Raw genomic sequence first — 15,998 nt, 5'->3', positions numbered from 1 at the left:
AAGTATATAAATGGAATAAGAATAATGATGGAATAAGCTTTCGGCTTTTCAGAAGTAAATTTTTTAAGGAATAACATTCATATTTCAAATATTTCAGTGATCCCACTCCATCTACTCCTGGTGCTGTGGCTTGTCTGAAGACTTACCAAGATGCTTCACTCTCCTATGCATTCAGATGTGACTGTAGCAGTGTGCGTGCTGTCTGACTGCCCTGTCATTACTCTGTGTGATCTGTTCATTTCACTGCTGTTGTGTTTCTGGTCTTGAATTCACTGAGACGCTCTGCAGTGTCCTCCTGACACGGATGTGGTCTGAGGTCCTCTTCCATTGCCACAGGGACTCTCTTCTCTTGTCGCCAAGGAAACATTGATTCTCTGAGATTTATGTAGTAACTCTAAGAAAATAAATCGGACATGTTGTTGGCCACAGCACAACATGTACCAAATAGAGGGACATGGAATAATTCAATGAAATATACCATGTATTGTTTTGATTCTAATGGGTCAGCTATGTTTTAACAAAAGCTGGAACAGACTCTCAAATCTAATGGTATTGTACATAGTATGCTTATAAGAGAAATGACTATAATTTCTCAGTATTTTGTTTGGAATTTCGTGATTTAAAGGTGCACTATGTAACTTTTCTGGCAGACAGTCTTTAATTAAAGCATATGTATTTAAATAGATATGTTTAATATAATAACTTTCCAAGCAAAGCATGGAGCAAAGCAAGTAGACTCCCCACCAGAAAAAAATAAACTCATAAAAATACCATATAATTTCAATTTGAACATCTAATATATGTACAAGAGATTGATCTTTGTGACCTATAGCTTTCCCACAACATGTTTAGGTTTCCCTTGAATGATGTCCCATTTTTACACGCTGTGGAAATGTTTGGCCTCTGCAGAAACAGCCCGTGTCTGTAATGTCTGTAAAGGTTGAGTTAGGAGTAAATAAGATGCACTGCTTCTTACTGAAGGAAGTGCCCTATTTGTCAGGACCAAACTGGGTTCTGTTCCTTCTGCCTCCTATTGTCCTCTCAGGACAACACAATACATCACAATATCACACCGTGGGAGCTAGACTGTGGGAGGTAAAGAGGAGTTGTCCCTCCACCTCTGTTTGTGACATACAGACATACAGAGGACAGTAGTTTGTGGCTTTTCATTGGTTTTGTGAGATCATATAATGAAGACACCCTCCTGCCCTGACATCACTGCAAAGGAGAGCAAGGCTCCAGAGTGAAGAGCACTGGTGGGAGGGGCTGTTTGACGCCTTGACTAGTGATTGACAGCTGTCAGTGCAATGTAAACTGAAAATGCATCGCACATCAAAATGATGGGATTTTAGATGGGCATATGGCTTATTGTACAAAAGGACTCAAAGGTAGTCATCTAGTCAAGTGTTTTTTGTTTAATTATCTAGATGACTTTGAAATAGGGTTGCAAATAAAATTTAGTACAATAATTAATCTAGCAATTATAATTATATTTAAATATAAAAGGCCTGTGAATATGAGATTTCTACACACTTTGATTTGAAATGAAGTTAAAAAGAAGCCTCTTAAAGACATTCTAATCTCACATATATGCACAAAATAGTTGATTTCTGCTCTCTCCTAAAACCTCTTCTTTCAGCATGAAGCATGTTTTGGTGCCAATTACCATTAAATTAAACCTATTAAATTACTCAGTAATTATCTCAATAATCAATTCATTTTAATTAATGAATTAACCTGTTTCAGCCTTATCTTTTCTATCATGGACCACTCCTGAACAGATGAGGGATTATATCGACTTGAGATGAGATCAATCATTAATCGTACTCCTGCTCATCCAATTAGGCCTGTGTGTAGCCTATCCATGTCTACCATATTGGCTTCCTCTTTTTTCAGTGTTCAGTGATGTGTAACTAGTAGGTACTAGTTGGCCCACTGAATAATTTCTAGATCATATTTAAGGCATACTCGTGATAGATCCTCTGTCAAACCCGTTTCTTAGGTTACATAGTACCTATATGTCTAAATCAGGCTGTGCGTGTGTGCATTAAATAGGTACTGATCAGTGAGCGCGTTGGTACTCTCAAAGCAGCGGAGGTATGCCCCTGATGCCTCTCTGTTGCTCTATTTCTGTCGCTGTGTCTTCATGCCTAATCAGACCTACCACACCACACTGAGAATACTGTAAACTCTAATTGGGTTGGCTCCTGATCACATTGCACTCTGATCCCATTCCTGCACCCCACCCCCTCTTTCCCCTTTATAACTCCCACCCATAGCCCACAGTTCCCCCTACAACTATCACTAGGGACCTGAAGTCACGCTTGCACTATACTGCTCCTATGATTGAGATAAAAAAGAGCCATAGAGCAGTGTTAAGCACGTGCCCTGCTTTTCTTATGGGACTGTCCTGTCACCGCCTACGCCCCGTTGCTCCGCAGCAGTGCATGAGTTTGTTTATCCACCAGCTGATATAGAAAGGACTGACTGATAGCAACAACTGCACAGCCTGGGGAACACTGAATCACACTTTATTTTAGGAAGCTATTGAATTTTATGCCAGGGGGCTGGTTGAAAAAAAAGCAATAATAAAAGATAATGGTTGATTATTGAGCAGCCAGTCTTATGGGCATTTCCAGCTTTGACAATATAAATGTCAATAACAAGTCACATGGAAAAAGCAAACATGTGTATTCGTAGAAAGCGCATGCTAGAACTGACAATACTCCAACTATTACTGGTCCAGAGTAGGTATGTAACTATTGGTCACTACTCATGCTGTCTCTATTATTGAGAACTCTTTTAGAAACACAAACTTTAAGGAAAAGAACCAGACAGTATAAAAAATATGTGCAGATTGAAGTATTGTATTTTAATCACCCTGTAAACACATTCTATAGATTGGAGAAAGTGCTAGATCTTTAAGAAAAGGTTTTAGTCAATACTGCACAAACAAGAGGGGAGGGTGGGCGACTTTTGACACGTGCCCTGAAATAACCCTGCATTTAATCTGCACTTGGCCATCATCTAAAGTTAAAAAACAAAAAATACAGACCCAACATTTTGCTTTCCGGTAACTTGAGCTCTATTAGGAGATTTCATTTGCATAGTGTTTATAAATGGCATTGGCTAAGTAAATGTTTTCCGTGTGAGGTTGAATGGCAACATCGCGCCTTGCTTCTAATAGCCTCACAGCTTCAGAGCAACCACAATGGTTCTACAAACAGCAGGGCGACTGGAGAGTTTTGCAGGGTTCAGGAAACTAAACTTTGACATAAATATCAAACTTAAAAATAATAGTAGTAAAGATTGTGTAGTCGTAAACACCAAAGATCGAAGTTATGGCTGTAAATAATGGTGTTGTTTTCTCACATAGTGCACTGGAATTCATTGCAAAGTACTCCAAAAATGCAGCACCAGGACACATTATACTATACTATTCTGACGTGGTCCATACAACAGATAGTAGTTTATAAAGAATGAAGTATTGGTTTATTCATCAATACCCTACGCTAACTCCTAATGAAGTATCCCCTTGATTAAGTAGTTACTAACATTGAATCATTCTTAATAAACCATGTGTTTATTATGAAGTCTCAATGACCTCTTTATTCATATGTTTTTGAGGCTAACAGTCATAAAATGGTACACCAGTCCCATATCTGAAAAAATACAATTATGTGGGAGCGCATCCAAAAGCTAACTTTCCAAACCATGCACATTAGGTGACAGAAAAAAGCCCATGTGAAAGCTGTTTAATATGCTGCGCTTATTATTTCAAATCCATTCAAAGTTATAATTTCATTTGCAGACAGTTGGAAAGTTAGCCGTAGTGTGGTGTGTGTTTTTGTGAGGTGGAAGTTCTTGTGAGTGTGCAAACCCAGCCCAGACAGCTCCATGTGAAATGTGACACAAGGCTGGTTCTTCTTTAAGGCATGCCTACTCTGCTCTGCTTGTGTGTCTCTGCCTGTGTGCACATTTGTGAAGTGTGTGTTAGCTCATAATGTGTGCAGTGTGTGTGTATGTGTATAGTTGGCCATTGGGCCTTCCCCAGTCCTGCCCAAGCCGTCCTGCTGCAGCTGTCCTCTGGCATGTCACTGGGAGCGTCACTGAGCTTGTGCAGAGGACCACAGTGAAGAGAAGAGGTTAGGTTGTCCCATTCAGATTACTACTACTACCCCAGGACCACCGAGCACTCCTGGAACCACCGTAACCCCACCATGGCGGACCAGTACCAATACAATGCCAATGAGGAGAAGATAATGAAGGACAGCCACACCAAGGAGATTGACTTGATAAACAGAGATCCAAAGCAAATCAATGAAGACGTAGTTAAGGTTTGTGTTTTGAATAAGAATTGACTTGGATACCTGTGTGCATGCATGTCCCAAAACTAGACACTAAAATGGGGCAGTAGACATAAGCAATGTGCCCAAAATAGACTAGGAGGCTATTTGTGTGCAGAGCATTGGGTTGTATTCCCACTGCTAGAACTGGTTGAAACCAACACCACTCACTATAAAGTTAATTTAGGATTGGCAACAATTTATAATGCTTGTTGCCATGTTGAAATACTCCAAGGGCAAAACTGCATGTAAATGAGTTTTCGACTTTTCAATTAAGAGAAAAGAAATGTACTGTAAGATAGTGACTGTGGTGTCTTATGCAACGGGGTCACAAATCTATTGAATATTGAAGCTGAAATGTTTTGCATGAATTAACACATACTCCAATCAATGAGACCATTTCTGCGACCATGTGCGACCATGGGACCTTCATTCAATGCTCTGTGGATCAATTAAAAACAGCTATGAGTCAGCCACAGATCTTTTACTAAATGTGTTAATGATATTCCAGTTTAATAGAAGAGAAATGGTAAAGTCGCAGGATGACTCGCGCAAGCAAATAAGCAGAGCATGCCCACTCATTCATTCCAAGGATCAGCCCTATACAGAAATGAATACAGGAAAAATCAACACCTGGTGGTCGCTTCCCATACTGATGCAGTCTAGTGGTGTGTGAAAAAATAAGTTTTGTGAGTGGTGCATCATGGAGTTAATTAAAAATCCCTCAGCAGTTGGAGGTGAATGGACTGCATTGCTTTAAGTAGAAATGTATAATGCATTGTCACGAGGGAAAGTCAGATGCTAAAATGTAACCTTTTAAAGATGAACTCCCTAACTTTTCTGGAAGATGGCCTGCCACCTCCATGTCTCCGTAGAAATGGTAAACTTATCAATCTTGTATTTAGTCAGTGACAGGTGTTTTTATTGCAAAAACAAGTGTTCATAGTCTCCACAGATCTGACCAGTAGCTTGGCCTGGTGGTGTAATCTTCTTGTCTCTATGAAGATAGATATGTGAAATATTCCAGCCAAAGCAATAATATCACTATGGAGACAAGGAGATGACAGACCCTCCACCAGAAACGCTACACAGTGCATTCTTTAGCTCACTGATGATACGTTCGGTGCATACATTTGGTCTCAGTCCCTCCAGACCTGAGCCAACAATTTTCACTTCACATTGCCTTGCACCTATTAGCAGCAGCGGTAGCGTACACATGTCTAGTGCAGGCAACACAAAGCGACAGCACACCTGAAAGGATGCATAATAATAACCCTGGCTGTTTAAAATTCCTCTCAGGTGGAGTTCGAGGATGTTATCGCCGAGCCTGATGGAACCCACAGCTTGGATGGGGTCTGGAAACTCAGCTACACCACCTTCACTGTGTCCAAATACTGGTGTTACCGCATCCTGTCGGCCATCTTTGGGATCCCTGTAGCACTTCTATGGGGCTTCCTGTTCGCGTGTATCTCCTTCTGCCACATCTGGGCCGTGGTTCCGTGCATTAAGAGCTGCCTGATAGAGTCCCAGTGTATTAGCCGCATCTACTCACTCTGCATCCAAACATTCTGCGACCCATTCTTCGAGGCACTGGGGAAAATCTTCAGCAGTGTGCGTGTGGCTTTGAGAAAAGAGGTTTAGCGTGATATATATTTTTACATACAGCGGTAGAAGAAGTTATTGGCGTTTTTCCTACCCCTCACACCCTGGTATATACCCCCACCTTCTTGTCGGTCTCCAGAAGTTCAGTGACAGCTGCAGCCTGGGCGTGGTACACTGACTGATCTGGGCCGCTAAGGGACAAGAGGCCCACACACCTCCCTGCCTCTGGCTCAAGCAGACTTTTATGGCTATATTTCCCACTAAATGATATGGACATCCCTGTGGACACCTGTGACATTTGGCCTTTCTAAACTAGAATGAATGTTGGAATCATTATTTTATATTTTCAGCTGAAAGAAGATAGGAAATTGCTTCGCTTTATCAGCTTTATGTGTGTCCTGACACATGTTTGCTTCATACTGGTAGAAAATATTGCAAAGGATTGCCTATCTAGCGTGAATGCTCATTTGTTGATATGTTTTAAAGCAAAGGTATATACTATTTGAACCCCAAAAGTATTACTTTTAGTCAGGGATAAACTCTCCCCTTTTTATAACTTGTCATCATAAATTGTCATGTGTAATTCAGGGGAGCATGTAGAACACGTTTTGTGCTGCCAGTATGCCAGGGTTGACTGAAAAGTTTTGAGAGCACAAAATACCATCTGTTGGCCGATGAATGGATTGTTGCTATGGCTAAACAGCAATGTTGTCCGTCTGCCCTATCTTGCTGTAATCATTAGCCCATACAGACTTGATAGTTTTATGTCAGATGCTCTAACCAACGAACACACTTATCTGTGCTTGGAACTGGCAAGTGGTGCCTAGACTGTCTATGTTTGTGTAAATAAATAGTGAATAAATGGACTACGCATAGCCACCAACCCACTAGAGGCTGCTGTTGTTTCCTTCATCGAACAGGCGACATTTTTTTTTTTTTCATTTGAAGCTCCAGTCTTCAGTCTACAGTTAAATAATAAAGCTTTTACAACTGTCCAAAGCATTTTTCCAACAGAGTGGTGCATTAAAGCTGATTTATTGAGTGTGTGGTTAAATTGTATTGAGTTACTTTAATATTGGCTGACTCTCTATATCATGTCCCAGTCTTGAGAGGCATTACCTTCAAATTGCTCTTCAGATAGTTTATGGACACACACATTCTTCATATTTATATTTATGGTTCAGCTGCAAATGCAGAAGAAAGTAAGGGTGCTCTGAACTCCTGAAGAACACGCATTGAATATGTATGTAATGAAATGATTTATGCAATATCTGACACGCAGGTAGACATGAATAAAACATGCCCTCATATCTACTGGCTCTAATGTCATTTGTTAAGAATGGAGTGATTGAGTGTACAACTTTGCCTACTGTGTTCACTTTGGACACCAGACAGGAGATAGATCTTGTCCATTTCTCTATCTCTCGCCAGTGGCAAGAATAAAGGACTGACTCTTTCTATTAGGAGAATGAAAAGCTGAAGGTTGAAAAAACTTGACACAGCCGGAGATTGGGTTTGAAAGGGGTCGCAGTTGGAGGAGAATTTGAACAAAGTAAAGTTACAAATGGAAAAACAGCAAGTGTCAGTAAGTGACATTTTGGAACATTTGGAGAAGAACTATTTTGAATAAAAATTGTTATAAATAATTAAAAAAGACTATATTCTTCTTAATGCAAATTTTTTGAAAAAGCCTTTTTAAAATTGTGCACAAAGTAGTTGGCTAGCATTGTATTTCTTTGTACTTTTTTTGTTAATCACAATGTTACCCTCTCTCTTTTCAAATATACATAATGTTTGTTTTATAATGGAATGGAATCGCCAACTATAGATGAAAGTAATAACTCATTCCTTTGTCAACCGGGTAATAACTGTTATGCTGTTTCTCATTTACATACAAAATGGGAATTGTTTATGTAATGCAAAAAACTCAAATTCACCTAAAATGACCTTTTCAAAACTTGTGGACGTGACTGGTCAGCGTTAGTTTAAATGATAAAAGCTGCAGATGCTGTGAACAGCTTGGTGCTCTGGTCCTACACTCTCCTACTTCAGCCTTGATTGCACTCCGGGGACGCCCAACAGGAAGTCTGGATGAGGGATTTTTTTTTTTTTTTTTTTTTAAGAGGAATGCACAGCCAAACCCCACAGGAACTTAATGGTGGTAGAGGAAAGAGGTACACAAACAACCCACAGACTCTTATCTCTTCCCCTTAGCAAATTAAAGTAAAACAAACAATATCCTTTTACGGTTTTTATTTTATTTTTTACCATGAGTTTCACATTTAGGTCAAGTAACAGCATGAATTACAGGAATTTAAGAGACCAAAGTAATGTGCTTGAAAATGGGTTGAAACTATTTGAGCCAGTCTGCATGCTGCCCAATGGCATGATTCCTTCGTGGAGTTTCCTGGTAAAATCTAGGTCACGGTGTCTGGACTTTCAACCATTTAAAGCCTTTATTTATTTACCTTTTGTTCCTCTTTTGCTGAAATAATTCACAGGACTGACACGTATGCAGGAAACCACAGGCTACTATCAAATTAACTTACCAGCAGCAATCAAAACCCATTACCTCATTTCATTCACCAACGTCTGTTTTAATTACGGAAATGTGAACCTTGCAACTCAGAGGCGGGGCTGATATTTACTCTGCTGAAGAAATTATTTTAGTATTTTTTGTCTGGTCTCCTGAATTAACTAAATATGGAATATACTCTCCTCTGCATTTAAATTTAAATATGGAAATAAATACAAGAACACAAACACAGTCGCATTTGGACATAAAGGGTGCGTTCACACTTGGCTTGGTCCTGGTTTCAGACCATTAGTCCTGACTTGGTTTAATCTGGTTCTAGTCCTGGTTTAATCTAGTTTTAGTCCGAGTTTAGTCCTGGTTTATACCTGGTTTAGTCCTAGTTTAGTCCTGGTTTAGTCCTGGTCTAGTCCCATATTTGATGTGGTTTTGAGTGTGAACGCACCTACACAGAACACAGTTTTATTTCGCTTTTATCAACAATGTCTATTCAAACATATGTTAAGTGGATGTCAAGTACTCCACTTCCTGGTCCCAGTGTCCAGAGGCATTATGGGTTATTTACAAATGAGTGTCTGTGGGGGAGGGTGTCAGTCTATGTGGTGGATGTCTGTGTGATGCTGCGCTGGCTGCTGGTGCTCTTGATGACAAAGGTGGAGGAGTTGCTCTTATGGCTGGAGCTGAAGTCGCGGTCACAGTGGTACTGGGAGGACTTGAAGTAGCGCTGAGAGCAGCAGGGGAAACTCTGCCTCAGGTCCTGGAACAAGTGCCCCGCGAAGCACATGTAGATCCAGGGGTTACAGCAGCTGTTCAGACTGGCCAGCAGCATGGATATAATGAAAGGCATCGCTAGGAGGGCAGAGAGGACAGCACAGTTAGAGACAGGAATAGGTAAAGACTTATATTCAATTCAGTGCATTTTTCAGAAAAATTGACATCAAGAAGTAGTTTATAGATTTTGTTCAAGCTCTATGGAAGATTTACTGCTATTGAAAAAAGTATCCAAACTCATAAGCCACAAATTCTGAGCCCTGTCATTATTTGCTAGGAATTGGTTCCACTGGTTCCTTTCCAAATTAATCATGTCTTTATCACCACTTTACAGCTACTGTAAAAAAAAATCACTCTAAGATGTGCCAGTTTTTATTTCATGAGTAACATATACACATAAATATTAACCATAAAGCAGAGAAACACTCTGGACTCAATTTTACATTAAACTATAGGAATCCTAGTATGCTGTGATGTCACATCAACGCAGCCTATTCGGGTATGTATTTCATTTTAAGAATGAAAAGCTGAAAAGGAAACACATTTGGAGATTAGATAAACGGGCACCACAATTGGGGAATTTTGAACAAAGTTGCAATTTAAAAACAGCAGGTATTGGTCATTTTGAATACAATTTTGTAGAAGCACTATTTTGAACACTGAAGTCTTTTCATAACAATTGCATTGCATTTTTTAAGGAAATAACAGACACAAGGGACAGTTCTGTGAATATTAATACATTTCAGATATTCTCACAAGCCACAAGAAATATAACTTAGTTTTACCAGTCCCACGCCTGTATAAGTGCGAAGGCTTTACAAAAGGCTTATGTGTTCACTGTGTCACTTTTCTTTTTGACAATTAAATTGAGCGCAAATAATTTGGCACATTTTCATTTGGCACAGCTACTAAAAGCTTTATCCATTTTCAGGCATTTTCACGGGATTACGTCTTCTACTTGCTCAGCTGTAATAAAATATCACTCAGTGGATTGTGTGTGCATTTCTCCCATTTATAAGCTCATAATTACTGTGGCAGTGTCAATCTAATGGTGATAAATAGTGACAGAACACCCGCACTGGCATCCCTGGTGACATTTGAATCAAGCCAACTCCATGTGCCAGATGACATTTGTAAATGAATCTTTAACTTCCTGTAATGGGCTGTGTCCTATAGTGTCTCCCATGCTTTTGGCCTGCTTTCAAACCAGTCTGTTTCGAGGGAGCTCAAGCTGTTCTGGTGTAATGACAGACGGAAACTGATGAGCAAATTGCACGTCGGGAAGGTTACAGTCGTACACATAGGAGGTATCGGTCATATTGGCCTTGTGGTGTTTGGGATTTAAACATGTGGTTAAATGAAGATAGATTGTTTAGTTAGTGTTTGGTGGTGTCTGTGGTTGTGGCGTTACTTGTTTCTATTCATTTTATTGGCTTTGGCAGGCTAGTTACATTATTTTCAAGCATCAAACTTATGAAGTAATGGACATGATTTTGAAGCCATTTTGTCCAAATTTGTTTCCCTGAAAATAACTTGAATTCAAAATGTTTTTTTTTTTTTAAATTTGTATTGTTTTTACTAGTTTCTATTAAGGTTATTTCTGGTTTTACATCTAGATTTTTTGTCTTAAGTCAGAGTTTGTGTCTATATATATATATATATATATATATATATATATATATATATATATATATATATATATATATATATATATATATATATATATATATATATATATATATATATATATATATATATATATATATATACTTTGCAGAAACCCCAGGAAAAAACGTGGGTGAGGATGAGAGATGAGATTTATGTATATATATATATATATATATATATATATATATATATATATATATATATATATATATATATATATATATATATATATATATATATATATATATATATATATATATATATAAGTATATATATAAGAATATGTATACGTGTAGAAGACTACATCTAAGAATATGTATACGTGTAGAAGACTACATCTATTATAATGACAAGGACAAAGTAGAGAAGTAGAGGGCGGTAGCTGAAGATAAAAATCGCAGTCTCTGTCACTTACAAATTCATTCTTTTCTCTAAAAATAGAACTTTTAAAACTAACCACAATACTGCCAAGATAGAAGACCAATGAAATTATGAACTGATAAATCAATGCCTTTTTTAATATGCAAAAGCCCTTATTAGAAACTACGCTTGAGTGCACTTTGTTCTTAGTGCCACTGCAAGACTTTTCAATCAGCACAGTCAAGCGGGAAACTGAACCACAATCAAACGACAAGAGACCAATATTAATAAAAACTCTAGTATGAATTCTCTCAGTGTCTTTCACCATCACATTATCAATCAGACTTCAAAGTCATTATCTTCAGGGTTCAGCTCATGAATCTGTTCACCAAAGGCTATTCAGGCATTGAACTCTGCATCCATCTCTGTGGACAGAGTGTTATTGAACTGAAATGCACACCCAACTACTTTAAGTAGTATGGATGTGCATTTTGGGACCAAACAATAGTAGAATTCTTGGTTTTATTGGACTGGTGCAATGTGTGAGTCAGCAGAGCCACAGCAGTCTCGACTCTTGTTTTTTGACAACCTTCAGGTGGATGACTCCTCTCCCTCTGCATAAAAAATGAAAAATCAGTCTGACCAGCTCGACAATGTTATAGAGAGGATAAACCAAGAATCAGATGACATTTTCAAAATTACATGGTTGCCAGGCTAAAAATGTGCAAATGAGCAGCCACACAATTGTGGCAATAATAGCAGTGATATTAGAACATCAAAAGGCCAGTGTTTCATGCATTCAAATATCTTTCCCCATGATCTTTCTGTCCAATACATACATATATAAGTAATATTGATTTTATATTCTTCTTCTATATGTCTGCTCTTTGCTTGCACTGCAAGAAAGAAAACAATAAAAGATGTTGTAAAGTACATACTAACTCAAACTGCTTTTTGTGCAGTGAACTGCATATTAATTTGGCATATAGGTGTTAAGCCAGAATCCAATTCCAAAACCATTCAGCATATGGAAATTATATTGGGTTCAAGTTACTGAGTTAAAATGATTTATAGCTTGTCCGTAAAAAGCCTAATCTGTATTTGAGGCCTCCTGACTAAATATTTGTTCTCGGCTTGTACATGGAGATAATTGCCTGCATTGGGTGGGCTAATATCCCACTACATGTGAAGCCACATGGAAACTCTTCCACATCAACAGGCAACAGCTTATTAGCCTTTGTGACACCAGTCTTGTTTGGTTACATACCACACAGTGCAGGACTGTATGTGCCATTATACTTTATAGTTGCAATCATCGTCTCTCTCGTCTGCTGCTTGGCTCCTCTCGTCTGAGTAAATCTAATGGACACTCTCTCCCAGACACAGGTGATGCACAGCGTGTCATTAGTACACAAACATTTGACTCACGTGGTGAAAACCTCCTCCCGTCACCACTCTCACTATAAGAAACACAGCAAAGGACCTACCTCCACACCAGTGACAGTCTGCATCAGAACCAAAGGAATACAAATAGTAAGGAAAGCCCCTATAGCTGTTCCTGAAAGTACATATATATGTTTCAACTTCTGTTTATGCTGACATATGTTTTGACAGGTCAGTAAGCACATAGGCTACACAGCTGTACATATATATATTTCAACTTCAGTATAGAGGTAATTTAAGCATTGTTACAAATCCAACTTTGAGAGCATGTAAGCAAACAACACTCGTGACGTCACATCAGATTATGCCAGTGGGCGTGGTCTGATTGATGGAGCGAGTACACACTGCAATAACCCCTAGGTGGTGGCTCATTGTGGTTAAATGTCAACGAGGTGTGCGACGTGCCCTGAAGTCACAAATGAGCTGCTTGCTTGGCGCGCGCTGGTGCAATAATTTGATGAATGATAAGCCGTCAAGTGTGCACGCGCGGCAGGTAGTCCTGCTGAAACAACATCCCTCACAAAACTGAGTGTTTTGACACTATAGGCTCTGTTTGGTTCAATACTTTAAATATATCCTTCACTGGAACACGTGTGTAAATGAGCACTGGAAACAGTGAGAATTTTTTTCCTCTTTAATGTTTTTTGAGGTTATCATTGGAGTTGAAACAGGTGTAATGACACGTAAAACAAAACACAGCAAAACAAAAAAGATCTTATTCAGTACATTCATCTGATTCCTCTATAGCCGCGTGGACCTTGTGCGTAAAAGCTTCCTGTGGCTAATACGCACCACCGACACAGAGAAGAGTGTGAGGAGCATATATGCAAGTTAAAGTTATAGCCTTAACTCTAGAATTGATATCATCTGAATTACTGGAGGAGTTTTCATTAAACTGTTTGTTTAGGGCAACGGTATAAAAATATATATATACCTTCTCTGGGCGCAGCAGGGTCCCACGCAGACCACATTTGGACGGAGAAGAAGGGGGTCCAACACACGATGTACGCCAACACTATGACGAACGTCATCTTCACAGTGGTGATCTTGGCTTTGGAGATGAGTCGGACACTGCTCACGCGCGCCAGTGTGTTGCCCTTGGAAGTCTTGGGTGTCAGACTGATACACTGTTCGCGCCTTGTTTTCAGCTTAAAATTTTGCCATATTTTGAAGCTGATGAGGCCATAACACAGACTTAGGATGGCCACGGGGATGATGTAGATGGTCAGACTGATCCATGTGATATACGCTTTGGCGCCCCATGGCTTCACAAAGTCCCCCCAACAGTCATAGACCCCGGAGCCCACCTCCCGGAGGGAGAAGATAAACATTTGGGGTACGCTGAAGACCAGACTCATGACCCATGAGCAGATGACATAGATGCGGTCCTTGCCGCGGTTCAAAGAGCGCAGCGGCTGACAGATGGCCAGGCAGCGGTCAATGGACATAAGCACGAGCATGTATGTGGAGGCGAACATCCCGACCACCTGCAGGTACTTGACCAGTCGGCAGAGAAGATCTGGCCCATAGAAGCGGAACGTGATATCCCAAATGAGCTGCGGCAGGACCTGGAACACGGCCACCACTAGGTCTGCGATGCTCAAGTGCTTCATGAAGTAGTACATCCGTGACTGGCTGTGTTTGGCACTGTGGATAGCCAGCAGGACGCACAGGTTCCCAGCGAGCGCAAGGAACAGAACCAGCGCAAGCACAGTCACCTCCACTTTGGCCACCTCCTCGTTTCTTTTCAGGGGGTTGGTTTGATTTAAGGAACCGGTACCGTTAGACAGTGAAGAGATTCGCCATGTGTCATTTAGCTGCCACAAGTCACTGTCGTTGAAAACACTTTCCATCGCTCCGGTTATGTCCTCTGCAGTGCGCGCCACGGATGAAAACTCATACAGATGTGTCAGAAGTCACCTGCAGCATCGACAGACTAAAATGTGTTTTAAAAACTTTCCTTGAGAACATCTTAGCCATCCATGCTTTTCAGAGGTTTGAGGGACACTGTGGACATTTGTGAAAAATGTCAGTCAGTGTTCAAAAGTCTTCAAAATGATAACGGAATCAAATAATTACAAAAGTACAAAAAACACGGTGTTTCATGGTGGTGTAAGTAAATGGATAACTAGATTTAAAAGTCAAAATATTTTCCATTCAAGAAGAGCATCTCTCTGGGATCCCTCTCCTGTCGTGGCGCAAGTCGAAATGGCCAGTAGCAGCGGAGCGCACGAGGCTGTTAAACTGAATTTGTCCCTGATTCAGTGAGTCTTCAGCACCACGAGGGGGCCACGCAGCTCCAACGTGCCCCTCTCCTCATACACAAGCAGATCAGGGGCGCTTAAAAAGTCGTAGGAGTATTATTTTCAGCCCATAAAAATTCAAACAGATGCGTTGCGTGAGATAACTTTCAAGTACATGGGTGCAGCATAGTGACATCACAGAGCAGCACCCTGGGGTGGTATCATTATAAAGGAGACACCGTATAGAGGTAGAGGGCCTGTGGAGGAACTGTTCCCGTTGCACCCGCTGTGCGTCACGCGTGCTTTGTAGCTCAAACGCATGGCTTGGTCCAAGAGTCATTTGTCAGAAAGTTTAGGAAATACTTGTCCATGACACCAGAGGAAACCACACAACACTGTTGTGAGGGTGCCATTAAACGGACAAGAAAACAACATGTTAACAGTTGAAATAATACTTTACAGTGGTGTGTCACAGTGTGGGACTGTTCACGTGTGACATTCCTCTAAATCCCATGAAAAAAAAAATCTTTTGCACAACTGTTTTTGCACTCCAGTGTCATAATATCCAACTGGGTATGTACTATAAGAAAATATGAACTTACACATGAAGTAATAGATGACTGCTGTCTACATTTTATATGCTGGATTTATCAACATTATTAAGATTTAAGTAGACTATTACTTCATATACAGTACACAGGCTAATCAATGTCCTACTGGGAGCTGGTGTAATTGTTGGAAAATACTGCTTACATTATGGTCAGAGATTTTGTGGTGGTCAATGAGACGGTCAGGTGGGATTTGTTCTCAGCTACTGTTCAGCTCTTAATTTTTCCCAAAAACACACAAATGCAAAGTAAGCGGGAAACCCCAGAGAGCCTCCTCTAATTTTGCGGTTGTTGGCATTTGGAAAGAACGAACACAGCTCTGGAAGCGGAGCAACAGATTTATCAGAAATGGAAATTAAATGCATCACAAAATTATAAGGAATATGATCAGAGAAACTTTGAAGCAGACATTTTTGTCCTGGCA

The 15,998-nt window shown here is 40.0% G+C and overlaps 2 protein-coding genes across 2 annotated transcripts; one reads left to right on the top strand and one right to left on the bottom strand.

Moving 5' to 3' along the window:
• Positions 1 to 4,009: 4,009 nt before the first annotated feature.
• On the top strand, positions 4,010 to 7,258 carry cav3 (caveolin 3). The gene is made up of 2 exons (XM_033966707.2): positions 4,010 to 4,337; positions 5,646 to 7,258. The coding sequence occupies exons 1-2, from the start codon at positions 4,221 to 4,223 to the stop codon at positions 5,985 to 5,987; spliced, it is 459 nt and encodes a 152-aa protein (XP_033822598.1). The 5' UTR covers positions 4,010 to 4,220; the 3' UTR covers positions 5,988 to 7,258.
• Positions 7,259 to 9,014: 1,756 nt separating this feature from the next.
• On the bottom strand, positions 9,015 to 14,763 carry oxtra (oxytocin receptor a). The gene is made up of 2 exons (XM_033966438.2): positions 13,658 to 14,763; positions 9,015 to 9,330 (listed from the first exon to the last, which is right to left on the bottom strand). Exons 1-2 carry the CDS (start codon positions 14,574 to 14,576, stop codon positions 9,077 to 9,079), a joined length of 1,173 nt encoding a protein of 390 aa, XP_033822329.1. The 5' UTR covers positions 14,577 to 14,763; the 3' UTR covers positions 9,015 to 9,076.
• Between the last annotated feature and the right edge of the window lie 1,235 nt (positions 14,764 to 15,998).

This window comes from Periophthalmus magnuspinnatus, chromosome 5 (genome assembly GCF_009829125.3).
Source record: "Periophthalmus magnuspinnatus isolate fPerMag1 chromosome 5, fPerMag1.2.pri, whole genome shotgun sequence".
NCBI classification, from domain to species: domain Eukaryota; kingdom Metazoa; phylum Chordata; class Actinopteri; order Gobiiformes; family Gobiidae; genus Periophthalmus; species Periophthalmus magnuspinnatus.
The sequence above is the reverse complement of the archived record's forward strand: the minus strand, read 5'-3'. Positions and strand labels throughout refer to the sequence as shown.